General features: G+C 37.5%; 2 protein-coding genes across 4 annotated transcripts; one reads left to right on the top strand and one right to left on the bottom strand.

The window, feature by feature from the left end:
* Positions 1-581: 581 nt before the first annotated feature.
* LOC147531552 (putative WRKY transcription factor 32) lies at positions 582-9,052 on the top strand. Its single transcript, XM_086650671.1, has 4 exons — positions 582-1,525; positions 2,621-3,306; positions 3,418-3,576; positions 8,518-9,052. The coding sequence occupies exons 1-4, from the start codon at positions 1,142-1,144 to the stop codon at positions 8,861-8,863; spliced, it is 1,575 nt and encodes a 524-aa protein (XP_086506797.1). The 5' UTR covers positions 582-1,141; the 3' UTR covers positions 8,864-9,052.
* Positions 9,053-14,619: 5,567 nt separating this feature from the next.
* Positions 14,620-23,906, bottom strand: LOC147531551 (uncharacterized). 3 transcript variants are annotated; one of them, XR_015228300.1, is made up of 13 exons: positions 22,690-23,840; positions 22,222-22,368; positions 22,050-22,138; positions 21,817-21,909; positions 21,211-21,337; positions 20,403-20,467; positions 19,925-20,099; positions 19,141-19,335; positions 17,662-19,019; positions 16,846-17,085; positions 16,579-16,661; positions 16,013-16,128; positions 14,620-15,069 (listed from the first exon to the last, which is right to left on the bottom strand). XR_015228300.1 is itself a non-coding variant. In XM_086650670.1 (13 exons), exons 1-13 carry the CDS (start codon positions 23,590-23,592, stop codon positions 14,981-14,983), a joined length of 2,277 nt encoding a protein of 758 aa, XP_086506796.1. In that variant the 5' UTR covers positions 23,593-23,906; the 3' UTR covers positions 14,620-14,980. The 3 variants fall into 3 exon arrangements, 1 of the variants encoding a protein (XP_086506796.1); XR_015228299.1 differs by having other exon boundaries at positions 14,620-15,818; positions 15,875-16,128; positions 16,846-16,992; positions 18,972-19,019; XM_086650670.1 differs by having other exon boundaries at positions 16,846-16,992; positions 18,972-19,019; positions 22,690-23,906.
* Positions 23,907-24,106: the final 200 nt, after the last annotated feature.

Below are 24,106 nucleotides of genomic sequence, written 5' to 3'. Positions count from 1 at the left end.
TTGATAATAATAATAATTTTTATTATCTTCCTTAGTCAAATGTCCCCAAGTGTCTTCCATATTTTGAGAAACATTTTCTCTCCAAAAGCTCTCCAAATTTACACTAAAATGTCTCTAAATGTCCCCGAAACCAATTTGTCTTGAAATGTCCATAATTTCGTGTCCGAAACGAATAACACAGACATTCCAGGACATTTGAAATGTCCCGAACCAATAACACAGACATTTGGAGATATTTGAAATGTCCCCAACCAATGACACGGACATTGGGGGACATTCGAAAAATATATTCTTAAAATATGAGTACAAATATATTATTTCATATGATCAGACAATAACGATAATATTAAAATAATAAATGTCTATCAATTGTCCTTAAATGAAGAGATGATAATAATAATAATAATAATAATAATAATAATAATAATAATAATAATATCAACTACACATTTTGTCCTTGGATTTGTTATGTTGAAATGTCCCCAAGACATTTTGTCCATGAACCAAAAGTCTTGAAATGTCTCCAAGATATTTTGTCCATGGATCAAATGTCTTGAAATGTCCATAAAGACATTTTGTCTACGGACAAATGTCCCGAAATGTCTTAAAATGTCTTGAAATATCTACAGAACATTTTATCTCTGAGTGTCCCCCAAAGTCTCGATCCACTACCACCCCTAAGTCATGCTATCTAAAGCCACGGAATTGATAAAGGGATAAACAAACTAAGAACGTAAGCCCTATTAGCTAAGACAATGAAGCCAAATCTTAAACCAGGATTCATAACTTCTCAATTTCCAGTCAAATTTGGTAACGTAAATGTCGACCATGCCGTTATAATGTGTCGGCCAAATTTCATTGTTTTCACTGATCCCAGGTGACGGAATTCTAACGGCGTTACTTGCGGCCTAATCTCATAGTCAAGCTCAGTCAAAGAACAAATGACGCCTTTTCTTTTTCTTCATTGAAAGCCCTTGCCTCTGACTCTCTCTTCAGTCTTCCCCTCCCACTCTCTCTCTCTCTCCTCTCAAGCTGGGGATAAACCGTTCTTAATTCAAGATTCCGGTTTCGGACCGCAAAAAACCGTCCTGTACCTGTTTTTTCTCTCTCTAAAAATCTCAGAGTAGAGAGAGGAGCTTTCATGGCGGAAAACCAGAACTCAGTAGGTCCTCACAGAGAAAAAGAAGAAAAAAGAGATAAAGAAGAAAGTAAAGAAGAAGAAGAAGAAGAACAAAATAAAGTAGAAGAATTACTGCAAAATTCTCTTTCTTCTTCTACTGAACAATTTAATTTTTCCTCCGTATTTACTGACCAAAATTCTAAATTGAAAACCCTAGCAGTAGAATCTTCTTCAATTTTAACAGCAGACAACGATCAGGACTCCGATTCTCTCTCTTTTTCTCAGTTGCTTAACGCTTCTATGGTTTCTCCATCAGTTGATTCAACTCCACTCTTATCTGTAAGCTGTGAATTAGATGAGAATCATACTGTTTCTACTCTTCCGGAGGAGTCAAATAACAACAAGGTATTTCTCTATAACTTTATTTAAGTGTTTGGCAACAAAAAATAAGTAGTAATTTTTTTGTACTTATTTAAAAAAAAAAAAAAGTTAGTTTGGTAAAGTGAAATCCCACTTCAATTAAGTTGAAATTTGACTTTATTTTAAAGTTGATATTCTTACTTTTTGACTTTAGAGTTAAGTTACTTTGATTAAATATTGAATAACAAAGTTGAATTGTAATATAGGTAGTTTAACCAAGTTTGTTATGACCGAAATTTCACCTAAAGTTGCTTTCCTATTCCAATGCGAACTAAACACCAAGTTAGGAATCTGTCAGGAATTGTATTCCTATTCCTAGTTAAACCAAACGCTAAACTAAAATAATCACATTTCCATGAATCATGTTAGGGGAATTGGATTCCTGGTAATCGCATTTCATTCTGGCGCGCCTACCATGGCCTTAGGTTATTGGTTGAACGAGTCAACTAGAATGAAGCCTTAATAGTGATTTGATATGATTAGGTCTTACTTTCTGTTTCTGTGTTAATTTTTAGTTTCCTTCTTTATGTTTTTGTAATAGATTTCACTCCAGTTGAAGCTTCTTAAGAGTTACTGGACCATTTAAGTAGCATTTTATTTGCAGATTGTAAGTTGTGAAGGGGATAAAAATGGATTGAGAGCTGTCGAAATAATATCATAATATTGTCTATGAGCTAGTTTGAGTATGTTGTGATGGTTGTTTCATCGAAATGATTATGTCCCCTCGTTTTAATTACGACATGGTTATTTCTGGGTAATATAGAAGCATAGGTAGTCGATGTTTTTTTATTGTCTGTATCTGCGTGCCTGAATTTGACCTGTCTGAATCTAAGTCGTCTGAATCTGACTTGTCTCGGTCAGAGGCACAGTAGTTGTTTCAGATAAAATATTTATGATTCAGCCTTATTTATGTCCATTCAGATTTGGAATCATATTTAAAAACTAAGATTGAAAAAGAAACACCAAGTAACTCTAGAACCTACTAAGGAAGATAAATTGTATATTTTTTTACCCATGGAACTGAGTTTTCAGTAGAACGCTTGTGGATCCTAATGCATGTCTTGTCCCCTACTTTCTTAGGAGGAGTTCGGAATGTCTCGCCAAGAAGTCGTGGAAACCATAACCAGTGAAGATCATAACCACACTCTGGATGAGTATCCATTATCCTCAATGGACTTGGCACCCGCCTCTTTTATACAATCTACATCATCTACGTCAAGTCTGGTGTCACCACAACAAACAGTGCCAGCTATACAGGTGGATAATAGTAATTATGAGCCCGTCTTTCACGAAAAGAAATCCTTCGACCAAAAAGTCGAACCTGCTCAAGTTGTACCTAGGACACCAACCCCTGACAGATTTAACTGGCGAAAATATGGCCAGAAGCAGGTGAAGAGTACTGAAAGTTCTAGAAGCTATTATAGATGCACTCATGTGAACTGTCATGCCAAAAAGAAAATTGAGCACTGTGATCATTCTAATAGCGTGGTTGAGATTATATATAAAGGTCGACACAACCATGATCCACCTCGAAGCACTAGATGCACTAAAGGAAGACGGGGTATATCTTTTGCCGGGACAGGTGGAGAGAGCTCAAAAATTGATCACCCACTTCAAAGGCTTAAGACTTCAGATACATCTAAATCACGGAAACAAACTGAACATGTTACACCTAAGCAGCAGGTAGACAGCACAAGCAAGTACGATGATAGTGTCAGAATTAAGGCTGAGGAGGAGCAGGACGATGAACCAATCCGAAAAAGAAAGTAAAACAAGCTAAAGCATTTTTCTGTCTCGAAGTGTTGTTTCTTGAAAATCGATATATGTCGTGTTTGTTCTTTCTCTGACCATCACGTCTTTCTCTGTTTGTTAACTAGGAAGGACGAAAGGAATTTATCGTATGCAATCCCTCTATCAAAAACATTTAAGGAGTCTAAAATTGTCGTTCAAGCTGCTGTGGATATAGGGATCTCGAGTGATGGCTACAGGTGGCGAAAGTATGGTCAGAAGATGGTGAAGGGAAATCCTAATCCCAGGTGAATATATCTATTACGAATCTTTTCATTCTTAATTCATGGCTTTTTAGTGCTAACACTACCACATGCTTAAATGGTTTTGGCGTCTATGGTCGGTATGGGGTGTGCGGGATTGGTGGAAAACATGCTTGAGTTTTGAGACTAGTCTTCTGTTCAAGTAGTTTACCTAAACTAAAAAGATATGTTGGAACTATTCTCCAAAAGCTGAATTCATACATTATTAAAACAACTAAAATAAAATTTTAAAAAATAAATTAAAACTAATCTAAATCCCATTCATCCAGTCTTCCATCAATTTTCAATGAATAACAGGTTGCTTGGGACACATGTTTGAAGTATCTTTGTTCATCAATTCTACCCAAATTTGCATCCGCAGATTTTCTTCTTTTTGGCATTGCATGACTATATTTTCTCTTTGCACGTCTATATTTTTGTTTTGCACATTTATGGACTCTTGCATAAGTTTATCTCTAGACTTATGACTTTTAGCTTTATTTTTTTCCTTGCTTGCTTTTCTTCCAAGTGGTCTTTGTTGGGTTGTCGAAAGATTGAGATAAGTTTGATGACCATTTGGGATGGTCTTTCAAAATTTATAACAATGTTCAAACTTAAAATCTTTGCTTCCATTGTTATGTTTAGACAATTCATATGACTTCAACTGCAAAATAAAAAATTTAAAGTTCATAATGTTGTCAAAAATAAAAAGTAAAGACACTAGGCTAAAAAATGTAATATCAAGAGTAATTCCCGATCATTATCATTTTCTCCCCTTTTTGGGTTCCTTTGCAACAATGCCAAATGACCACAAAACTTCGAGCATTGCTTGTTAATCTCGCTCCAACGACATTTAAGACCCTCCGAAGCACGATCTTTGGTTTGTATGTTAGTTGAAGTGTTCGGCAATCTTGTTCCAAAAAGTACCCGTTCTTTGATCATTTCCAATAATCGCATCAGTGGCGATATGTAAATAAGCATTAACGAGCACAATATCATCAACATGACTATAACGCTTAGGAGAAACCAATGATTTCGGTGTTTCATTAAAATCAAAAGTTTCTTCGACCCCATCATTCGATAAACCAACATCCGCACAGTGATTTAACATGTCTAAAAAAAAGCTTTCATTATATTCGGAGTTTGGACTAGCCATTGAATTGAATAAAAAGATGAAGAGAGAAGATGGATTGAATCGAGAGAAGATAGCTTGAGATAGAGAGTAGTTGAAGGTAGAAAAAGAGAGAGGAATGGAAATCAATTGGGTGGATCCCCTTAAATAGGGATCCACCCTATTGTCTCGTTGGGGACTCCCAACGGTCAAATTTGGGAGCCAGCCCAGCCCATGCACCTTGGCCTTGCTCTAATGGCAAATCCAGTGTATGGGGGTTGGGCTCCCAAAATTTGAATTTTGGGAGCCCAACCCCCAGACAAAGGCGCCCAACCCGGGAGCCCAGCCCCAAAAGATTACTGTTGGGAGCCCCCAACTAGGGGCGAGCAACGGTCGGTTTTTGTCGGTTTTGGCTCGAGCCGAAGCCGAACCAATAAGTGACGGTTTGACTAAATCGTTGGTCGAAGTCGAGCCGATCATTCGGCCGGCCGACGTGGTTCGATTCGGTTTGGTTCGGCTCGGTTGAGTTCGATTGATCGGTTTAGCCGAACACAATTTAAAGAAAACTGTAAACTAATGCTATTCATTTCATTGCATATGCCGAAATAAAAATTAAAAGAGTTAATTCCTATATGGCCCCCTACTTTGTGACCAGCTTCCTTTATGGCCCCCTTTTTTTCGTAAATTCAAATATGACCCCCTATTTTCAGGTAAATGTCATTACTACCCTTCCTAATTCTAAATTTAAAACATTAAAACAAAATTATTTCCACCTCACCCCCCTCTCTCCCTCCACCTCATCTCACCCTACACCTCACCCCTCTCTCTCTCTCTCTCTCCAACTCACCTCTCTCTCTCCAACTCACCCTTCTTCTCCGGTGAGGTGGCCGGCCGGAAAATTTTCCGGCCGGCCACCTTCAAATTAAAAAAAAAAAAAAAAATTTCTCTCTCCTCTCTCTCTCTAATTTTTTTTTTTTTTTTTTTAATCTCTCTCCTCTCTCTCTCTCTAAAACTCCGGCGAAGGGGGTTTCCCTTCGCCGGAGGATCTGTTCACGAACAGATCTGTTCGTGAACAGAGTTGTTCTCTGTTCACGAACAGCTCTGTTCGTGAACAGAGTTGTTCTCTGTTCACGAACAGCTCTGTTCGTGAACAGAGTTGTTCTCTGTTCACGAACAGAGATCTGTTCGTGAACAGAGAATTGTTCTCTGTTCACGAACAGCTCTGTTCGTGAACAGAGAGTTGTTCTCTGTTCACGAACAGAGCTGTTCGTGAACAGATCCTCCGGCGAAGGGAAACCCCCTTCGCCGGAGTTTTAGAGAGAGAGAGAGGTGAGAGATTAAAAAAAAAAAAAAAAAAATTAGAGAGAGAGAGGAGAGAGAAATTTTTTTTTTTTTTTTAATTTGAAGGTGGCCGGCCGGAAAATTTTCCGGCCGGACACCTCACCGGAGAAGAAGGGTGAGTTGGAGAGAGAGAGGTGAGTTGGAGAGAGAGAGGTGAGTTGGAGAGAGAGAGAGAGGTGAGTTGGAGAGAGAGAGGGGTGAGGTGTAGGGTGAGATGAGGTGGAGGGAGAGAGGGGGGTGAGGTGGAAATAATTTTGTTTTAATGTTTTAAATTTAGAATTAGGAAGGGTAGTAATGACATTTACCTGAAAATAGGGGGTCATATTTGAATTTACGAAAAAAAGGGGGCCATAAAGGAAGCTGGTCACAAAGTAGGGGGCCATATAGGAATTAACTCAAATTAAAAACCCATCATACTTTTTCACCATTACATAATACATATGCCGAGAATGAAAATTAAAAATTTATCGTACTTTTCCACCATTACAAAAAAAAGGAGAAGTGTGAATACAAAATTTATAATTTTAAGTTACTAAATGGGTTGTGGTAAATAGAAAATCAGTGAAGACTTACCTTTGAGACCTTTCAATCAAGTTGAATAGGTGGTTGATGAAGGTGACAACAACAACTAGGAATGAGGATGGATAATAATATGGAGGACTTAAATTAGGGTTTTTTAAATTTTTTTTTCCTCTTTAGTTTAACACTTTCTAACTTTACAAAATTATTATTTCATTTTTCCTTAGAGTTCGGTCGGTTCGGTTTGGGCGGTTTCTAGAAACTCAAGTCGAGGCCAAACCAAACCGATTTTGGGTTGTTCGGTTTTTCGGCCGAACCAAGTCGAACGGTAATCGGTTCGGCTCAAAAATCGATCGGTACGGTTCGACTTGGTTTGGTTCGGCCAATTGGTTCGGTTTTTGCTCACCCCTACCCCCAACAGCTGAATTGGGTTGGATCCCCTATTAAAGGGGATCCACCCCAATACTAAACCTCATCTTTCTCTCTCAATTTTACTTCTTTCTCTCTCATTTTTTCATCTTTTTCTCTCATTTTCTTGCAAGTTAAACTCTAATTTTCCATCTCTCTCTCAATTTCTTCAATGGATAGTCCAAATCCCGATTTCAATAATTTTGGCTATGTAGAAATGTTAAACTCCGATTTCAATTATGATGAAGTTAATTTATCGAATGATGTGGTCGAAGAAAATTTTGATTGTAATGAAACGCCAACGTCGTCGGTAAATCCTAAGTGTTATACTCAAGTAGATGATAATGTGCTCGTTAATGCTTGTTTACATATTGCCACCGATGTGATTATTGGCAATGATCAAAGAGCGGGTACTTTTTGGAACAAGATTACCGAACACTTCAACGAGCGTACAAATCAAAATCGTGTAGCAAATGGTCTTAAATGTCGTTGGAGCGAAATTAACAAGCAATGCGCGAAGTTTTGTGGGTATTTGTCATTGTTGCAAAGGAACCCAAAAACGGAGAAAATGATGATGATCGGGTAATTACTATTATTACATTTTGACAACATTATGATTTTTTTTTACACAAATTTGAAATTAAAATTTTTATTTTTGCAGTTAAACTCCGCAAAACTATTGTTTAAACAAAACAATGGGAACAAAGATTTTAAGTTCGAACATTATTTTGAAAGACCATCCCAAATGGTCATCAAACTTATCTCAATCTTCGTCAAACAAAAGAAAAACTACTTTGGACCAAGGCGAAGGATCTCCCTATACAATCCAACAAAGACCACTTGGAAGAAAAGCAAGCAAGGAGGCTAGAGATAATCCAAAACTGCTGAAAGTTCTGCAGCGATTGAGTTTTGGAAAGAGAGAAATGCGAATCAGGAGAGTAGAGATAAACTTCTCAATGACGCCATTAATTCGGAAAAAGAAAGTCGACTACTTCAGAACAAACAATTATAAATGAAAGCAAAAGAATTAGTCGTGAAAGAAAAAGAATTAAACGCTAAAGTGATGCAAATAGATTTGGTGGCAAAGATACTTCGAACATGACTCCCGAACAACTTGTTATGCATAGGATATTGGTCTCAAATTGGATGAAGGCGAATGAGGATACATTTTAGTTATTTTAATTATGTATGAATTTTAATTATGTATGAATTTTAATTATTTATTAAATTTTAATGAATTTTAATTATAATAATTGAATATTTTGGATTTGGGAGCCCCAACGTTGGAATTGAGACAAAGCCCCGGGACTCCCAAAATTCAGGGGCTCCCAAAATTGGGAGCCCGAGCCCCCCATTGGATTTGCCCTAAGTAATTGTCATCACCACCTGCATCATAATGAGCATGCCAGAGCTGAATGGAGATTAGAGAATAGAGAGCAATAAAGTTCAAAGAAATGTTTAATAATCCATATTCGCAAATTTACCATATTAACTTCTGTTCTGTCCCTGGCAGAGTGATCCGTAATTTTCTTCTGCACCATAATCTTCATCTCTGTTACTATTTTCAGGAGTTACTACAAATGCACATCTGCTGGATGCCCTGTTCGTAAACATGTTGAAAGGGCAACAGATGACATAACAGCTGTCATTATAACATACGAAGGGAAACATGACCATGACATGCCAGTACCCAAGAAACATCAACCTCCACCTAGTGCTGCTCTTCTTATTGCAGCTGCCGGTGCTGCGAGTAGTGGTAGTACTTCACAACCAAAGAAATACGATAACTTGGCAACCCAAGAATCAAACGACAAATCAACAAGGGGTCAGAAACCACTAAAGCTTGGAAGTGAAAAAGTGTTGGAGTCGACCAGAACTCTTTTGAGCATTGGGATCGAACTCAAGCCTTATTAATTTTCGGAGGTGGTCGTCTAACCTAGAATACGCTGCAGAATTTTGCGTAGTTGTTTGTTAGACCTAGCTTTTCAGACATTTTTTCTTGTCTAGGGTGTTTGTGTGTTGTCTTCTTATCTGTTTCTCTGATAGTAAACAGGGTTGTATATATTCATTCACTGTCTATATTATGGTAGTTTGTTTGGATCAGGCTAGTGGCACCATGCCCTTAGTGTTACTGAAACGGCCTTTCTCCATGTTTGCTTCCATTACATTAGGACTAATGAAGCGTCTATCTTAGTCGTATCCTTCTGAATATAGCTTTGTAATAACAAATCTTTTACCCTTAAACGACCGTTCAGATGGGCCGTGTAGTCTTCCTAGGTCGGAGGACCAAACTCCAGATGAGTCTTTTCGGATTTAAAAAGAGGTGTAAGGATAGTAATTTGGGTCCACATGTTGACGTCCCGCTCTTCCTTTACCAAATGAGACAGTAATGAGATGCAAAATTAAAACCCAGATTGTTGTTAGCAGGCGGCCCAACCACCACCATTTCTAATAGCACCCGTATATCTGTAAGCAGCCGGCCTCCATAGCCTAACGGGTCTGTGTTTAACGGCCTCCATAACATAACGGTCTCTCTAACTCTACAGTCTCTACTGCTCAGGAATGTTTAGAAGGTTATCTCAAAGCATTATATAGCTCATTTTTCGTCCTGTAAAGTGGCGCTTTTAATAGGAGGAAGAACGGATAATCCTGAAATCGAAAAAAACTTTTCATGGGTTTTACGAAGCTTATATTGGATGTTGTGACAATTTTGGGTTTGATTTTTAAATATACCATTAAATCTAACCAGACCGAAAATTGAAGACAATTTCGACTGATTTTAGGTTCAGTAAAATTACGTGAAGTTTTGTACAGTTGAGCTCAACAACCTCCTATTGAAGATGTTATAGGTCTTCCAATTGAACTCTTGCAACAAATTGGGGTCACCGGAGTTAAATTTAGTAGGCTCATGTATGACATTGTTAAAGAATTCAATATGAGCCTATTGAAGTGATGTAGACGCAGCGGAATTAAAATAAGAACAAGAAAATAAACGAAGAACGATAAAGAAAACGATAAATAAACTAAAACTTAATTAACTTTAATAGTTTTTCTCTTCAATGTATGAAGAATAAACAAGACTGGACTCCTTTTTATAGATTACTAGACTTTCCCAGATAGACACAAACTGGTCTTTCCTAAATAATAGAAACACTAAATTAATGTAACTTCCTAAACTAAGATTCATTATGAATCTTCCATAAAATAAAAACTTCCTAAACCTAGCTAATCTGGCCGACTAGGCCGAGGGCACGCGTGGACGTCGGCCCACGCGATATGCGCCTGCATCAGCTCCCCGCTCCCCAGATGGTCCGTCCCGAACCATTTCGAAGAAGAAAAAAAAATTGATGCACCCGTATACGAGTAACCTTGTCATGGCGATCCGTAATTCCCACTTGGCACGAAAGGTGCATGAAAACCAAAAGACACCAATATGCGCCAATGATTCTCGCCTACGCAATACCGACGTATAAACATCCAATAAGTTGCGACATCGTCCGTCGTCTTGTATGAAGATTGCAAATACCATATCTTCCTCTATGAAAATTCGAACTTAGAAATTCATCTTCGAATCCATCACGATTCCTGCCTCTCTTCTTTCAATAATAACTGGAATACTCATAGCGACATCTGGACCATCATACGAAGAATGAAAGTGTGGAGAATGGATAAATATGAACGAACCACCAGGTTCCCAAATAAAGTTATGAAAAGTTCCAGAAATTGTAACCATCGGAGTATTGTTTTGAGTATCTTCTTGAATTGGCAGAACGCCCATGAAAAACACAGTATGTGTAGCCGACACGTCATACATCTCATGAAAGAGTTGGTGAAGTATAATATCGGCAGCACCATTTGTACCTCCTACACGGGTTCCTCTCTTGGTATCAATGGAATCGACCTTGTCAACGAAGAGGACGCAAGGAGTTAATCTATGTTTCGGATGCTGGTAGGTAATGGCTATTTGATGCATGTGACCAACAGACGAAATAGTAAGAAGACCTAAGCCTTTGAAACACTCCTTTGATGCATGGAAACTCTCCAACCCACCACTGGCAGATACTTCTGTGAGTGTTATTGGTGCTACATGTTTTTTTTTTGGTTGTTCTAGTTGTCTCCACAAAATAACCTGAAGCCCCATAAATCTCTTGCACCTGCTTATATAGCGAAAAAAGATATTGTACAACAGTTGCACAATTCGGAACAAGTGCTTTGTGTAAGCCGTCCAACCCAACATGGTGCTTGAGGGCTTTTGCGAGGACCAAAGGTGACTGTTGCGTTAGAATCTGACTAGGGTGCAGTTTTAAGTAAACGGCGTAGCAACATGAACCCGAGTCAGCCCATATTAGGTCACGTGTCTTCACCACAGCTTCATTAACACCCTTTCCTATGAAAACACCCTCACTAGAATGATCTTTGGAAACTTTAGTTTGAGTTTCATTGACTGCAGAGGTAAGCTTGCGAAGTGCTAGCAAGACCACATCCGAGCTCGTGGAATCATAGTCCCAAGTTTTAACACCATTCTTCTCCAAGTAGGAGCCAACCTCAGCAGATATCTTCCTTTTGCCCACGTAAAAGAGAGTAGAGGCATGTATTACTATTGCATGTGAGTGAACAACAGGGCAGTATGATACATCATTACCTCGAATGTTAAATTCAGCCAAAAAGAAGTCACCTTTCTTAGTTCCTGATGATGTAATTGCGTCAATACATTCAGCGTCAACTTCCTCGTATGCTTCTTTTTCTTCTTGTTTTTCTTCTTCTTTAACTACAACTTCTTTGTAATCAACTTCGTCAACTTGTTCAAACTCTTCTTTTTCTTCTTTTATTACTTCTTCATGGTTAATGGAAATAAGAGGTTGTGAATAATAATAGTACGGTGGTGGTGGTGTATAATAAGAAGATGGAGGTGATGGTGAATATGGTGGTGAGTACGGTGGTGATGTGAGACATAATTGATGCGGTAAAATTTTATGATTCGAAACAAGGATGTCGTCTCCCGGAATGTCATATGAATCAAATAATTCGACTAGGCATGGATTCTTCCGATCACGACTAGGGTCTAGGTCCAATGAAGGAAAACTACTTCTTTCTTCTTTCTTCGTCGTCGATCGAATTTTTCTGTTTGTGTCAATAATTTCTCCTTCAATATCATCAAATACGGTGACCGGAGTAACATTGGAGAACTGTCTACTTGATTCAATCTTTGTTTCCGTATATGAAAAATATTCATCGAGAGGAAGAAAATCATACCTGAGGATGTTTTTCAATATAACCCAATTATCTATGAATTGTTTACCTTGATCAATGAGTCTCCATTGCATTGCATTGAAATCTTCGTAGATTCTTTCGGACATATGTTGTTCAACCAAAAAAACCTTATCTTTGTCATGAACTTCTTGATTTTTGAACCAATCTTCCATGCGTTGAATCCAGAAATTTATATGGAATTGACCTTCGAAGAGTGGAATTAACTTCAATGGATTTTCTCTTCAATGTATGAAGAATAAATAAGACTGGACTCCCTTTTATAGATTACTAGACTTTCCCAGATAGACACAAACTGGTCTTTCCTAAATAATAGAAACACTAAATTAATGTAACTTCCTAAACTAAGATTCATTATGAATCTTCCATAAAATAAAAACTTCCTAAACCTAGCTAATCTGGCCGACTAGGCCGTGGGCACGCGTGGATGTGGGCCCACGCGATATGCGCCTGCATCATGAAGTTTGGGTAATTTTACCGGCAATGCCTTTTATTGTTAAAGGCAATGTATTTTGTAAATTCGACTTCGTCATTTTATTTTGACCAAGTTTGGTTAAGGGCTATGCCCTTCATCTTCTTATTTCTGCTTCTTCTTGATCTTCCTTCCTTCTTCTTCTCCTCCTTCCTTCTTCCCCCTCATTTATTTTTCTCTCTATTCGCCGACGAAGGGGTCATACGGTTTGGTTTACAAGACCTTCGACTATATCTAGGGAGGAACTCAAGATCAAGGTAAACTATACTCGGGGATGGAATTCTTTGATATGTTGATTTATCTGTTGTTGGAGGTTAGAATTTTCATCTTAAAAACCCTAACTGCGGTTATCTCATGTTATTAAGAACCTAATTTTCAGCTCAAAAACCCTAATTGCCATTATCTCATCTTATTAAGAACATATTTCGATAATTTCCTTGAATTGTAGTTAAATTAAGTAGTCCTAGTTTGAGGGTTTTAATTATTCTTGTGTTCTTAATCTTCATTAAGAACACAAGAATAATTAAAACCTTCTTTCACATACCTAAGTCATGGTTGCCTGGGATTTTGCCTAATCTTCTTTAATAAAATAACTCCTTTGTTGATTTTTGGGTTATATGTGAAAGAACCCAAGGCACCATTATAACATAACTGAGTCTTTCTCTCTCTCCACATATATATCACCCACACACAATTCATAAACCGGTTTACCATTACAAATCAGTAGTGGTCCGACTTTGGCAGAGTAAGATCTAGTATGGCATTCAATTGTTTGATTTGTTTGGCAATTAGTAACGCGCTTTGGGAAAAGCTAAATAGTTTCTGGGTGTGAAATTTTAAAGGGAATATGCAAAATTTTGAAAAGTTTCCGGGGAAACATATTCTATGGGGAATATAGTTCAAAATAAAAAACCCTCCACCTCACCTCTCTCTCTCTCTCCACCTCACCTCTCTCCCTTCTCTGACTAGGTCGCCGGCCGGAAAATTTTCCGGCCGGCGACCTAATCGGAGAAGAGAGAGAGAATGGTAGGGAGAGATGAAGTGGAGAGAGAAGATGAGGTGGAGAGAGAGAATGGTAGGGAGAGATGAGGTGGAGAGAGAAGATGAGGTGGAGAGAGAGAGAGGTGAGGTGGGGGATTTTTTATTTTTCACTCTAACAACTTACAATATAAAATTGTCAAACAAAATTGACCAATTTTTGACTAAGTCCTCATACCCCGGAAACTATTTTGCTTTCCCCACAGCGTTGGCCATTAGTAATCCTAAATTCCATGAAATCATTTTGTATTGGTGGCAAATCTCAGTCTACCAGTAAGATTTGCAGAAGAGGGAAGAAGCGAGAGAGAAAGAAAAAACTCATTCAAGGTCGCCGTCTAGAGTGCCGGCGGCGCGGCTGAGAACGAGTCAAACTTTGGTCGAGGCATTGCCTCTTAAACACATTGTTTTTAACCAAAATTGGGATTGCCTTTAGCGAGATTGCTTTTAACAACTTTGGGCATTGCCTATAAAATCTCCCTTGAAGTTTATACTCTGATATTTGGGAGTTCCATTTGGTCTCTCACTCCCACTATGCTAATTCGATTGAACCAGAATATTATACACTAATTCAGTTGAACGAGGAATAATCCTTCATGCTCCTTTTTTTTTCTTCGTATAACAATAAAATAATTCATCAAACATGTAGCAATATGGTTGGAAATGTTCTTTGACATGTTTAGAACTCGAGTCATGTCACGAACCTGGTTTCGTAAAGGCCTATGGCGTTCCACAACATTTTGGAACTTCCTTTATCCATGGTGGTTTGCAATAGACACCTCTTGAACTCAGAATATAGGAACAACAATAAAAAGAAACGGCACAAGCATTTAGTGTTCAGGCCATTTCTGAAACTTGCCAACGATGGGTGACCAAGTCAAGGGGCTTACGCGAATTTAACAAAAAAAGGGGCCCTTCTAAAACTTCACTAAGAATAGTTATTATTACTTTTAAGTACAAACCGTGTATGTTTTTAAGCAACCTCCAGTAAATAAATTTTGACCTTCTATCCGGTCACAAAGAGACGAACTGGCTCCACTCTTTCACTTGAATAATCCATATTTAGGAATCAACTAATATATTCCCCTCTTAAAATAGACTTTTGAACTTGAAACCTACTTAGAAGAAGCATCGATCCCAGTCATATATACTTACTCTAGAACATTAAAACTAGCAACCCTGAGTCCTGACAGATGTATAATGGTATAGATCTATAAAGTAGTAAAAAAGGAAAGACTTGGCTTGGTGTCTCTCTTCTATCTACGTTCTTCTTGTTCCGTGACATCGGAATCATCTTCTGTTCTAGTTCCCAACTTGACAATGTCCTGAACAAGAATCTTTCCTTCTGTTGCAACGTAAATGCCAGCAAAAAGAAAAAAAGAAAGTCAGTATACTTCAGTTAGGGAGACGAGGAAGAAATCAGTTAAGTCATGCTTGTGTTACATTTAAGAATGGTAGCTTGTAAGACAAGAACTTAAATTCCGAGCCGTTTCCAACAGAAATACCCGATACAACAAACTAATATCAGTTCCATGACACTTCCTTGTTACTCGACATCCACCAAAAAAAACTGAAAGTTCTACTACAAACTTGAAGTACTGTTTTCCGTTAAATATCTTTGGTTGATAAAAATTGAGATAGAATTGAGGAAGTGCAAGCATGAAACTGTTTGAGCTGCAGACAACTATGATCTATGATAATCGAAAACGCAATCTCCAGTTGCTGTTCATTAGATCATATGTGCCCCTCTAACAGTGTTTGGTATACAAATAAAAGCAACGATATCTATTTTATTTTTTTTATAGAAGTCAGCAAGCTTTTTAAGGGACAGCCTGAAAGCCAAGTGCCTCAAACCCCTGACCTAGAGAACAGTCCCACAAGTGCTTCACCACTCCAGCCGAGGGTTGTTGGCTGGCATTATTCTTGCAGCTCGAGTTTGTATAATTGGTCTTTTATTTTTGAGGTACACGACACAGATAAGTATAAACGGTAATCCTAAGTCCTACTGCATCATATAGATTTCTTTACTAGCTGAGGCGTTTACTCTATTAATCTGACGAAGGGGATGTGTTTTGTTCGACACTACCATGGTGACTGGTTTTTTTTTTTTGAAAATTAGATTGAATATATAGAAGAAGAAAAAACTATACAGAAAGAATTAGGAGGCAAGGTGATCTAGAGAAATTCTCAGTTGAAACCCTACTTACTGATCCATATACTGGACAATCTTGAAATCATCTATGATGAATAAATGTGAGATGCTTAACTTAAGAAATCAGGTTACTAACCGCTGTCTTTGGAAAGGCTACTGATAAGTTCTTGAATACCCTCCTTATCCAAAGTGTCCTTGAGGTAGGCTGCTGCCAGCGCTACCTCATCTGGGGTCACCTTCCCATCGTAATCCCTGGAATACGATAAAAGAATAATTTATTGAAGCTGATGCGTCAGTTCATAGCATATTGAACAATAAACCATGTCATATTCAGGGAATTTATGCTAAAAAGATCACGCACGCTAAGATGGTGATGCTCAGAAACTTCAGAACAGTATCTTCAAAGTATTGAAAGAAACTCATTCTGAGGAAAATAAGAACAAACTTCCAATATGCAGGCATCTCTTTCGGCTGATCTTATTCAGAACTGCCAAATAGCAGCTTGGACCACTTTAATGCCGATCTCTTACCTTGAATTATATCTATGAGTAATTATACAAAAAGAATGGTGCACACAAATAACCGTGCTAGTGACAAAAAACAAATAAACTTACTAACAAGTTTCAACTTTAAAGATAGGTTATATTTGCAGTATTTGAGTGACTGACCACTAAAACCACAGAATGACAGATCAGATGTTACCTGTCAAGTACTCGCCAGCGATCACCAATTTTGGCATCAACGTCATCAATTTCCTTTTCAAGGTTTTGAAGCATTGCATCAACCTGACGAATGCCAAAGAGCAGAACGAAACATTTTACACACCTCCAAGTGAAAACCGAGTAGTATCATAACCAACTAGAAAACAAAACAAATACTGCATGGAAGTCGTAACAAGTAACAATTATAAAGACACGTAAAGGCTGTAATTTAGAGGCTGCAAGTCACTTAAGTGTTATTTTTCCTTACTCTGTCAATTAGCGCTGAAGAAACCTTGTGATCCACATCTCTTTCAGCAGGTTGATCAGTATCCTGTCTCGCTGCTCTATAAGCTTTCTTAGCCTCTTCTTCACCTTCTGTACCTTCTTTCTCGACCATGCTATTGTACAACTCTATCTGCAAACCACATTGGCACACTTAAGAATACAATCCAAAGAAAGGCCTACAGAACAATTTAGATGTTAGCTTTCTGACTAATACAGTCAAAACCTATGTAGTTGGTCTCGGCCGAGACGGCCGAAAATCTCGGGTCTCGTCTCGGTCTCGGCCCTCTCCCGAGACGAGACTCGGCCGAGATTCCGAGTTAGGGTTTGGCCGAGTTTCTCGGCTATCTCGGCCGAGACAGACCGAGACTGAGAACTGAGACCCGAGACAACGACTTCTAATTTTTTTTTTTTTGGAAACTTTAAATCCTAATATTATACTACTTATTTTATTGAACTACTAGTTATTATGGAAATTGAAGATGATGACTATAGTACTACTAGTTATTAAACCTATTAGTTATTGAATACTTATGAAGTATGAATTTCGTTACTTACTTATTTTATTGAACTATTGAAGTGAAAATAGGATTTCGTTTATGATATTGGAGTAATTTTATGTTTATAGTCCAGAAAATTATGAAGTAATGAAGAACCAGGGGGTTAAACTTATTACTTAGTACATATTACTTATGATTAACTATACATGTTGTCTTGACCGAGAATCTCGGTCCGTCTCGGCCTCGTCTCGGTCTCGGCCTTCGGCCGGACCGAGACCGAGATCAACTACATAGGGCAAAACACCATATTAAGATGTTTCTGATCTAACAGAGTTTTAGGAGCTACGATTGGGTGATTTTCTGATGATTCGAACAATTATCTAACATGCCACGGGGATGACAAAACAAAAGGGACTAGTAGAGCTTGTGATGAAGAAAAACATGTTTATGCACTACAGAACCACGTAGAGATTTGCACGTGGTATTCAACTCAGACTTGTCCACCAGATGGAGATAGTGATGACCTATTTTAGAGTGCTGCTCTCATAATAGACACCAAAACATACAAATATTGCGAACTCTAAGACCACTAAGTACCAACAGCGAACACTCTACAGTTAAAAGATGGTGGACAATAATCTATCTAATGCCGCACTCCTTTTTAGTAAAATTTGTTGATTTGAATACTAAGTCACTTCAATGGGTAAATGTATGACATTTTGTATGTGCATCTTCTGTACTCGTACTAAATCATGTTAGGTAACAATGGCTGATCCTGACTTAAATAACGAAATTACGTGTAAATCAGCTAGAGATGCAGATGCGATGTTTTACGCAGCTACATCTGACACCTCGTACTGGCGTCAAATATAAAGAATCATCTGCACATGTATCTCTGGATATCATGCAGACAACCCCAATAAATTAATGGTCAATTGAAATGCCAACCTAAGGCGACTCAGCAAGAAAATAAACTCGCATGATTAACATATCATTGCACCCTAAACACTCTACTCTGTTAAAACACAATTTATTTTAGTTACGTCGTCAGTTGAGGACACAAAAGAGCAACGTTTTTACCAATGCACTCAGTGTTTGGCAGCTTCTCGATAAAACAGCTGTCCTAAGAACATCTTATAACTCAAGCCATTCCAGTCTAACTAAATTCCAAGTGGCTCGTCAATCAAGAGTTGCTGCATTATCGTTCTCATAAACTTCTCACGTATTAAAGTACTTGCAAAATCCTTTCAAGTAGAAAATAGAGCAAATCATACTAGAAGCATTATCTTGCAAAAAGATCATGGTGATGTCCTCTATAGCATTTGGAATGAAATCAGTAACTAAAGCATCCATTCCAAGATTGTCTACAGAGAAAAACATGCATGAGCTGGACTTCACATTTTAATCATCCTAATCTTAAAAAATACTACTAATTTATATGAATCTCTCAAAATAAGAGCTGTCTTGCATATGGTATGGTTTTAGCACATAAGAAAAAGGAGTTCTATCATAATAGAAGAGATGAGTCTTTTTTTTATTGGAACTTGATGGTATACTCACCGGTTTGGATGATTTAAAGTGAACAGTTATATGACAGATTATCCTAACTTACCTCCTTATTGACAAGCCTCATAAACTCTTCACGTTCCCCACTCACTGACTGCAAATTAACAAGCAAAGGAATATAAGATACATGGCAGCAACACATTTGCATCACATTAATAATGTGAACGTTTGGGAGGAACTTCACATAAACATAAAACTTTAAGGTCAATTCTCACAGATGCAGAAGCCAGCACAGCCAATGCATGGCTGAGCTCACAAAGCTGGTCTTTTTTCTCCATTGTTTTCTCTTTGGCCATCTCCTGAGCTTCTCTTGCTGTAGGAATAGTCATCTCTTTCAATGCTACATCTTCGGTACTGACCACAGATTCTTGCTTTCTAGCTTGTTCTGCTTCCTCTTTCTTCGCCTCTTCCTAAAATTATATTATTATCATCAGCAATCCAGTAGCATCATCATGTTAGAACAACTAGATGAACTAGAAATAAAAGACTTCAAATAAAACCACTTGGCACTTGACTTGAACAAATTGTTAAAAACAAGAAGTGGTTAACATAAAGAGAACAAGATGGAAAGGGAAAATAGCAGCCAAACTTCCAGATATGTATAGCACGTTCTAGAAAATGCTACAATCTAACAGTTTGCTTCAAGGAAACAAAAGAAGCAAAAAAGTCCTAGGCAAAGCCTTTATGCGTTCAGCTAGAGTTCAGCATTCTCTTCTGAATACAGGAAGACAAACTTAAGGTATTAAAACCTCAAATCATAAAAAGAAAAAAGCTTAACCAAGATCAATAAATTAAAGTTTCTAAAGTGCTTCATAAACATGTAAGCTTTTTGTAGCGTAGACTTTTTGAACCATAACAACATAATTCAAGTAACCCCATATTATGGCATACCCCGATCGATCATGCTTTAATATCGGTAGGTAGCAGACATCGTGCACAATCAGATCACTAATAGAGACAATTGAAGCATTAAGATGTAGCACATAAATTCTACCATACCCTGATAAGTTCTTCTTGCATTTCTAAGTACTCCAATTTCCTCCTCCTTTCTGACACTTGATCTTCAGATGGCAAAGATGTCACGCCAACAGTATCGACAACCTCATCTGGCAGTGAGGACATTGTATTCATAACAGCCTCTTCCCGCCTGAGCTTTCCGGACACAGTAAACGCTCTGCAGCGGAGATAACAAAGTTTGATCCATTACAAAAGAGAAAATTAGACTAGTATTATGCAACTTGGACAAAACAACCATTTCCTAGACAAGTATCTAGTGTGCCACGGGATAAAGGCTTACATCACGCGATCGTGATTCTGAGGAACTCACGATCCCAAACTGGTCTTTCTATGGTATTGTTTCATATTATCTCGAGCCAGACTATCATGATTGTCTACTTGAATCGGACTTCCAGAAAGAGATCCAGGCTACTACTCTACGATTTTATTTTAAAAACAGTAATTGTTGATGCTCTAATACCTTGAAAGGATCAGAAGAGAAGATGGCAGAGAGTGGTTGAGAGACAAATCCAACCAATCGGAAAGCTGCAAGAAAGAAACTTAGTCACCATTCGCAATTGCCATTTTTCCTAATCATTCATTTCATTCGAAAATTCATCAGATGAATAGCTGAATGTGTGATCTATATCTTATTAATGGATCCAAGCACAAATATCTGTGAATAGATCACCTCCATGCAGGCAACCAACTTAATAAACACATTGAGGAAGGAAATAACACATGTAGATGTTACAACGAAAAATATAGTGAGGTCTACGAACAAAATTGAAGACGCGATTTCGAAATTAACAAAAGTAATACAAATCAAATTGATAAAAAAATCAACTTCAGCTACCAAGGTCCGAAATATAACTTCACAACTGATCCTGGACTGGTAAGCTGCTAAAACTAAATATATACTCATCCAATGTTCCAACTGTCCAAATCATTTCAGAGATGATGAATATTTACATGGGACTTCTAAACATGGAAGTTAATAAAGAAGACCCTATAGAGGCTCGGCATACGTTCAAATAGTGCGTGGATATGAACAATAACACACAGTCCTCACTCTCTTACAACTTTCCTCTTTTTTGTTTGTCAATGTTCAGTTTAAACGCGAAGCTTTGCATCTATAGTGAACTTCAAAGTACCTACCAATGAATAAAAACTTACAAGTCGCCCCATGAAACAGATGAATTGGTAATTATAAGAAGATTGGTTGTCAAGATGAAAACATAATGGTTTATGAACAAGATGAGATAAGTAGGATGCAAATTTCAAGAGACCTGCCGACGCATTTCCTCTACTGAAAGTAATCCAATAATGCCCCGCTCTCGACAAGCCTGACGAAGCTCAGTTTCTGATAGGGACTCCACACCTTCTGCTTGTATCATCTTATCATCATTCTTGATCCTAAAATATAGAACAACTTCACAAACTTTCACATGACAATTGATATCAATTTTAGGTAATAAAAAACCACATACAGCAATAGCAAATAAAATGAACATTGCAATCGAATTTCTTATTACTAGTGATGAAAGAACTACAGGAGAACAAAAAGGAAATATATTATTGGAATGAAGACTTTTCATAATTAAGATGGAGATACCTAATTCCTTCTCCTCCAAGGACAAAAGGACCACAACAGTTCTACTAATAGTAACCTGATGAAAAATTAGTTTTTGACCACTACTGACTCCTATGTTCAAATCTATCAGGGAGATATAAAGAAGTTCTATCGGATACCAGGGTAGCTTTTGGTAGAAAGTTAATCAAAAGCGCATCACACTGCCTACAGCTATAAATGTCATTTTGTCTAAAGAAGCAAGCAATGATCAGGTTTACTCTACAACATCAGCAATGCATCTTTAAAAAGAAAAAAATCCCACCATTGAAGTCTTTTCCGGAGCATGTAACGTAAGTATGCATCTGTCCCATAAGGGCTAATTCCCATGTATTTGCACATATTAACTAACCGAGGCCTGCAGGCACAAAGAACGAAAAAGGAAACCAGCAAAAGCAACAGCAGTAATTAGAATTACAGCGAAACAGATGCACTTCAATAACAAAGTCAATGGGCGAAAAAACTTTCAAAAAAATGGGCGAAAAGTTGCCACAATACCTGCTAATGTTGTCCAGGGTGAGCTCATCATTGAACAACTTTGCGAAGCCTAAAATCTCCTCATTGGCAACACGGGCACCACTCCTGACCTATACAAACTTGACAATATATCATCACAGGAAACATTCCCAAAATCGAAAAGGAAAATGAAAAGTGCATCAGCACCATATACCTTGTTCAAAAAGTCATCTAAATCTTCTGCTGTCTTCTTAATTTCACCACTTCTCGAGATTTGAACTTCCTTGGCCATTTCTTTGACTGTCTCCTGCAAGAACTTTGCATACTCTATTCTTGCTTTTAGCCTCCTTTTCAGTGCTTCCTATAAGTTGCGCATCTTATGTGAGACACAATTGATAAGCTGGGCATCTAAGAAAGTTTAATTTAAATACAACTGAACTCTTGTATTTCATTGACCCGTAGTTCCTACTTGTCACCAAATACTTGAGGTTCGTACTAGGTTCTATTCAAATTAGTTGTCCTTAGTATATATATAAACGACATACTTACTATTGCCCATAAGTATAAGTACCGAAAAAATGCTAAGCCATTATATTTCTCACATTTTATAAAATCAATCCCGACAACTACTAAGATTACACACAAGCCATTCTTAATTCAAAATTGAGTTACGAATACAAACCTGTTCTTTCATCTTGTCTTGAAAAGTGGAAGGTAGCATATTTGGAAACAATTTCAAGAAAACTGGTAGCAAGAACTCCATGAAAGGAACAACAAGAAAAACTGCAACAGGAACAAGCCTAAAAATATCAGCTGTAGTTCGTGTTAATTGTTGTCTTTCTCTTCTAGATAAACTCTTTCCTCCTGCAAGTTTCAACATCAATCTTGAAGATATTCTAACATCAGCCCATAAAAGCTTCAAACCTAACCAATAATGCTTCATGGTATCCACAAATTCATCCTTCCAATGGCGTAACTTAATCGCCCAATCTTCTCTACTCATTGAAGCAACTAATCTAAGTGCAGGACCAATCCCTAATATCTTAGCCCATAATTTCTTTATTAAAAACTTATCTTTATCAAGCTTTTGAGATTCAAGTAATTGTTTTGCTTTAGCTTTAGCTTTAGCTGAACTTAAACCTTCAACTGCTTGATCACAATCTTCTGGAGATGTTTCCTTTCTCTGATTTTTAATAACTCCTTCCTTTAGGTCATCTTTTTCATTTGATTCAGGTTCAGGTGCCCTAGCCGCAGCTGTAGAATTATAACGATATGACTGATGCCATATCGAACGAAAACCTAACTGTTGATAATAATATATTGATCTTCCATCTCCACAACCAGATAGCAGATGTCGATAAGATATCTGAGTGGAAGTGGTTAATAATCTCTTCTTAGATAGTGAAAAATTATCATAAGAAGGTGAAGATGGAGAAGAAGAAGAAGAGTTGGAGAGTAAAGTTGATGATGGTTCGATTTGACGGAAACTAGAAAAAGAATAAGATTGAATTGATCGAATGTTGTTGTTGATGTCAAAGTAATTGGAAATGGACTTCTTTCTTCTGAGAATTGCCCTAGAAGCCATTGATGATAAAATTATTTTCTCTCTCTACAGAGAGAACAATGATCATAATACTTTGATATGAGAATTTAGTACAGAATTTTAGAGAGAGAAACCCTAATTAAAAAAAAAAGTGGTGTTCGAAATAGAGAAGAAGAAAACAGCGATGACAGTCTAGAGTAGCAAGCAAGTAATGAAGCAGCCAAAACCCACGAAGAAATTAGAGGGTTTTTAGGGCTAATATTTTGTTGCCACTACAGTCCATCAAACTCTTTTGTCTCTTGTATTTTTTTTTATTTTTTTTAAGTCAAACCACAATTTTTATTCAAATTCAATCCAATAAAATTTAGGTGGTTGTGAGATTTTTGACTCCTTTGAGTACAGCATGAGATTAAATTATTTCATCAACAAAACTTTTCAAAGTCTTCAAATTAAGTACTTGAAGAATACCACCAAATAAAAAAAAACTGTAACTATTGATGTCAAAGATTGTCAATCTGGTATCAGTCAAAATGATGAGACCGTGATGCTGGATTTC

Source organism: Eschscholzia californica, unplaced genomic scaffold (assembly GCF_041429995.1).
Source record: "Eschscholzia californica isolate CP2 unplaced genomic scaffold, dmEscCali1.0.p SCAF_6, whole genome shotgun sequence".
NCBI classification, from domain to species: Eukaryota; Viridiplantae; Streptophyta; class Magnoliopsida; order Ranunculales; family Papaveraceae; genus Eschscholzia; species Eschscholzia californica.
Note: the sequence above shows the minus strand (reverse complement) of the source record. Positions and strands in the feature narration are given on the sequence as shown.

Excerpts from the sequence above, each read along its gene's own strand:
- LOC147531552 (XM_086650671.1), top strand. The coding sequence starts at position 1,142 with ATGGCGGAAAACCAGAACTCAGTAGGTCCTCACAGAGAAAAAGAAGAA. Across the intron at positions 1,526-2,620 it reads AGGAGTCAAATAACAACAAG|GAGGAGTTCGGAATGTCTCG; the intron begins GTATTTCTCTAT and ends CTACTTTCTTAG. Across the intron at positions 3,307-3,417 it reads GAACCAATCCGAAAAAGAAA|GAAGGACGAAAGGAATTTAT; the intron begins GTAAAACAAGCT and ends TTTGTTAACTAG.
- LOC147531551 (XM_086650670.1), bottom strand. The coding sequence starts at position 23,592 with ATGGCTTCTAGGGCAATTCTCAGAAGAAAGAAGTCCATTTCCAATTAC. Across the intron at positions 16,993-18,971 it reads TGAGGCTTGTCAATAAGGAG|ATAGAGTTGTACAATAGCAT; the intron begins GTAAGTTAGGAT and ends TGTGGTTTGCAG. Across the intron at positions 15,070-16,012 it reads TAGCCTTTCCAAAGACAGCG|AAGGAAAGATTCTTGTTCAG; the intron begins GTTAGTAACCTG and ends ACGTTGCAACAG.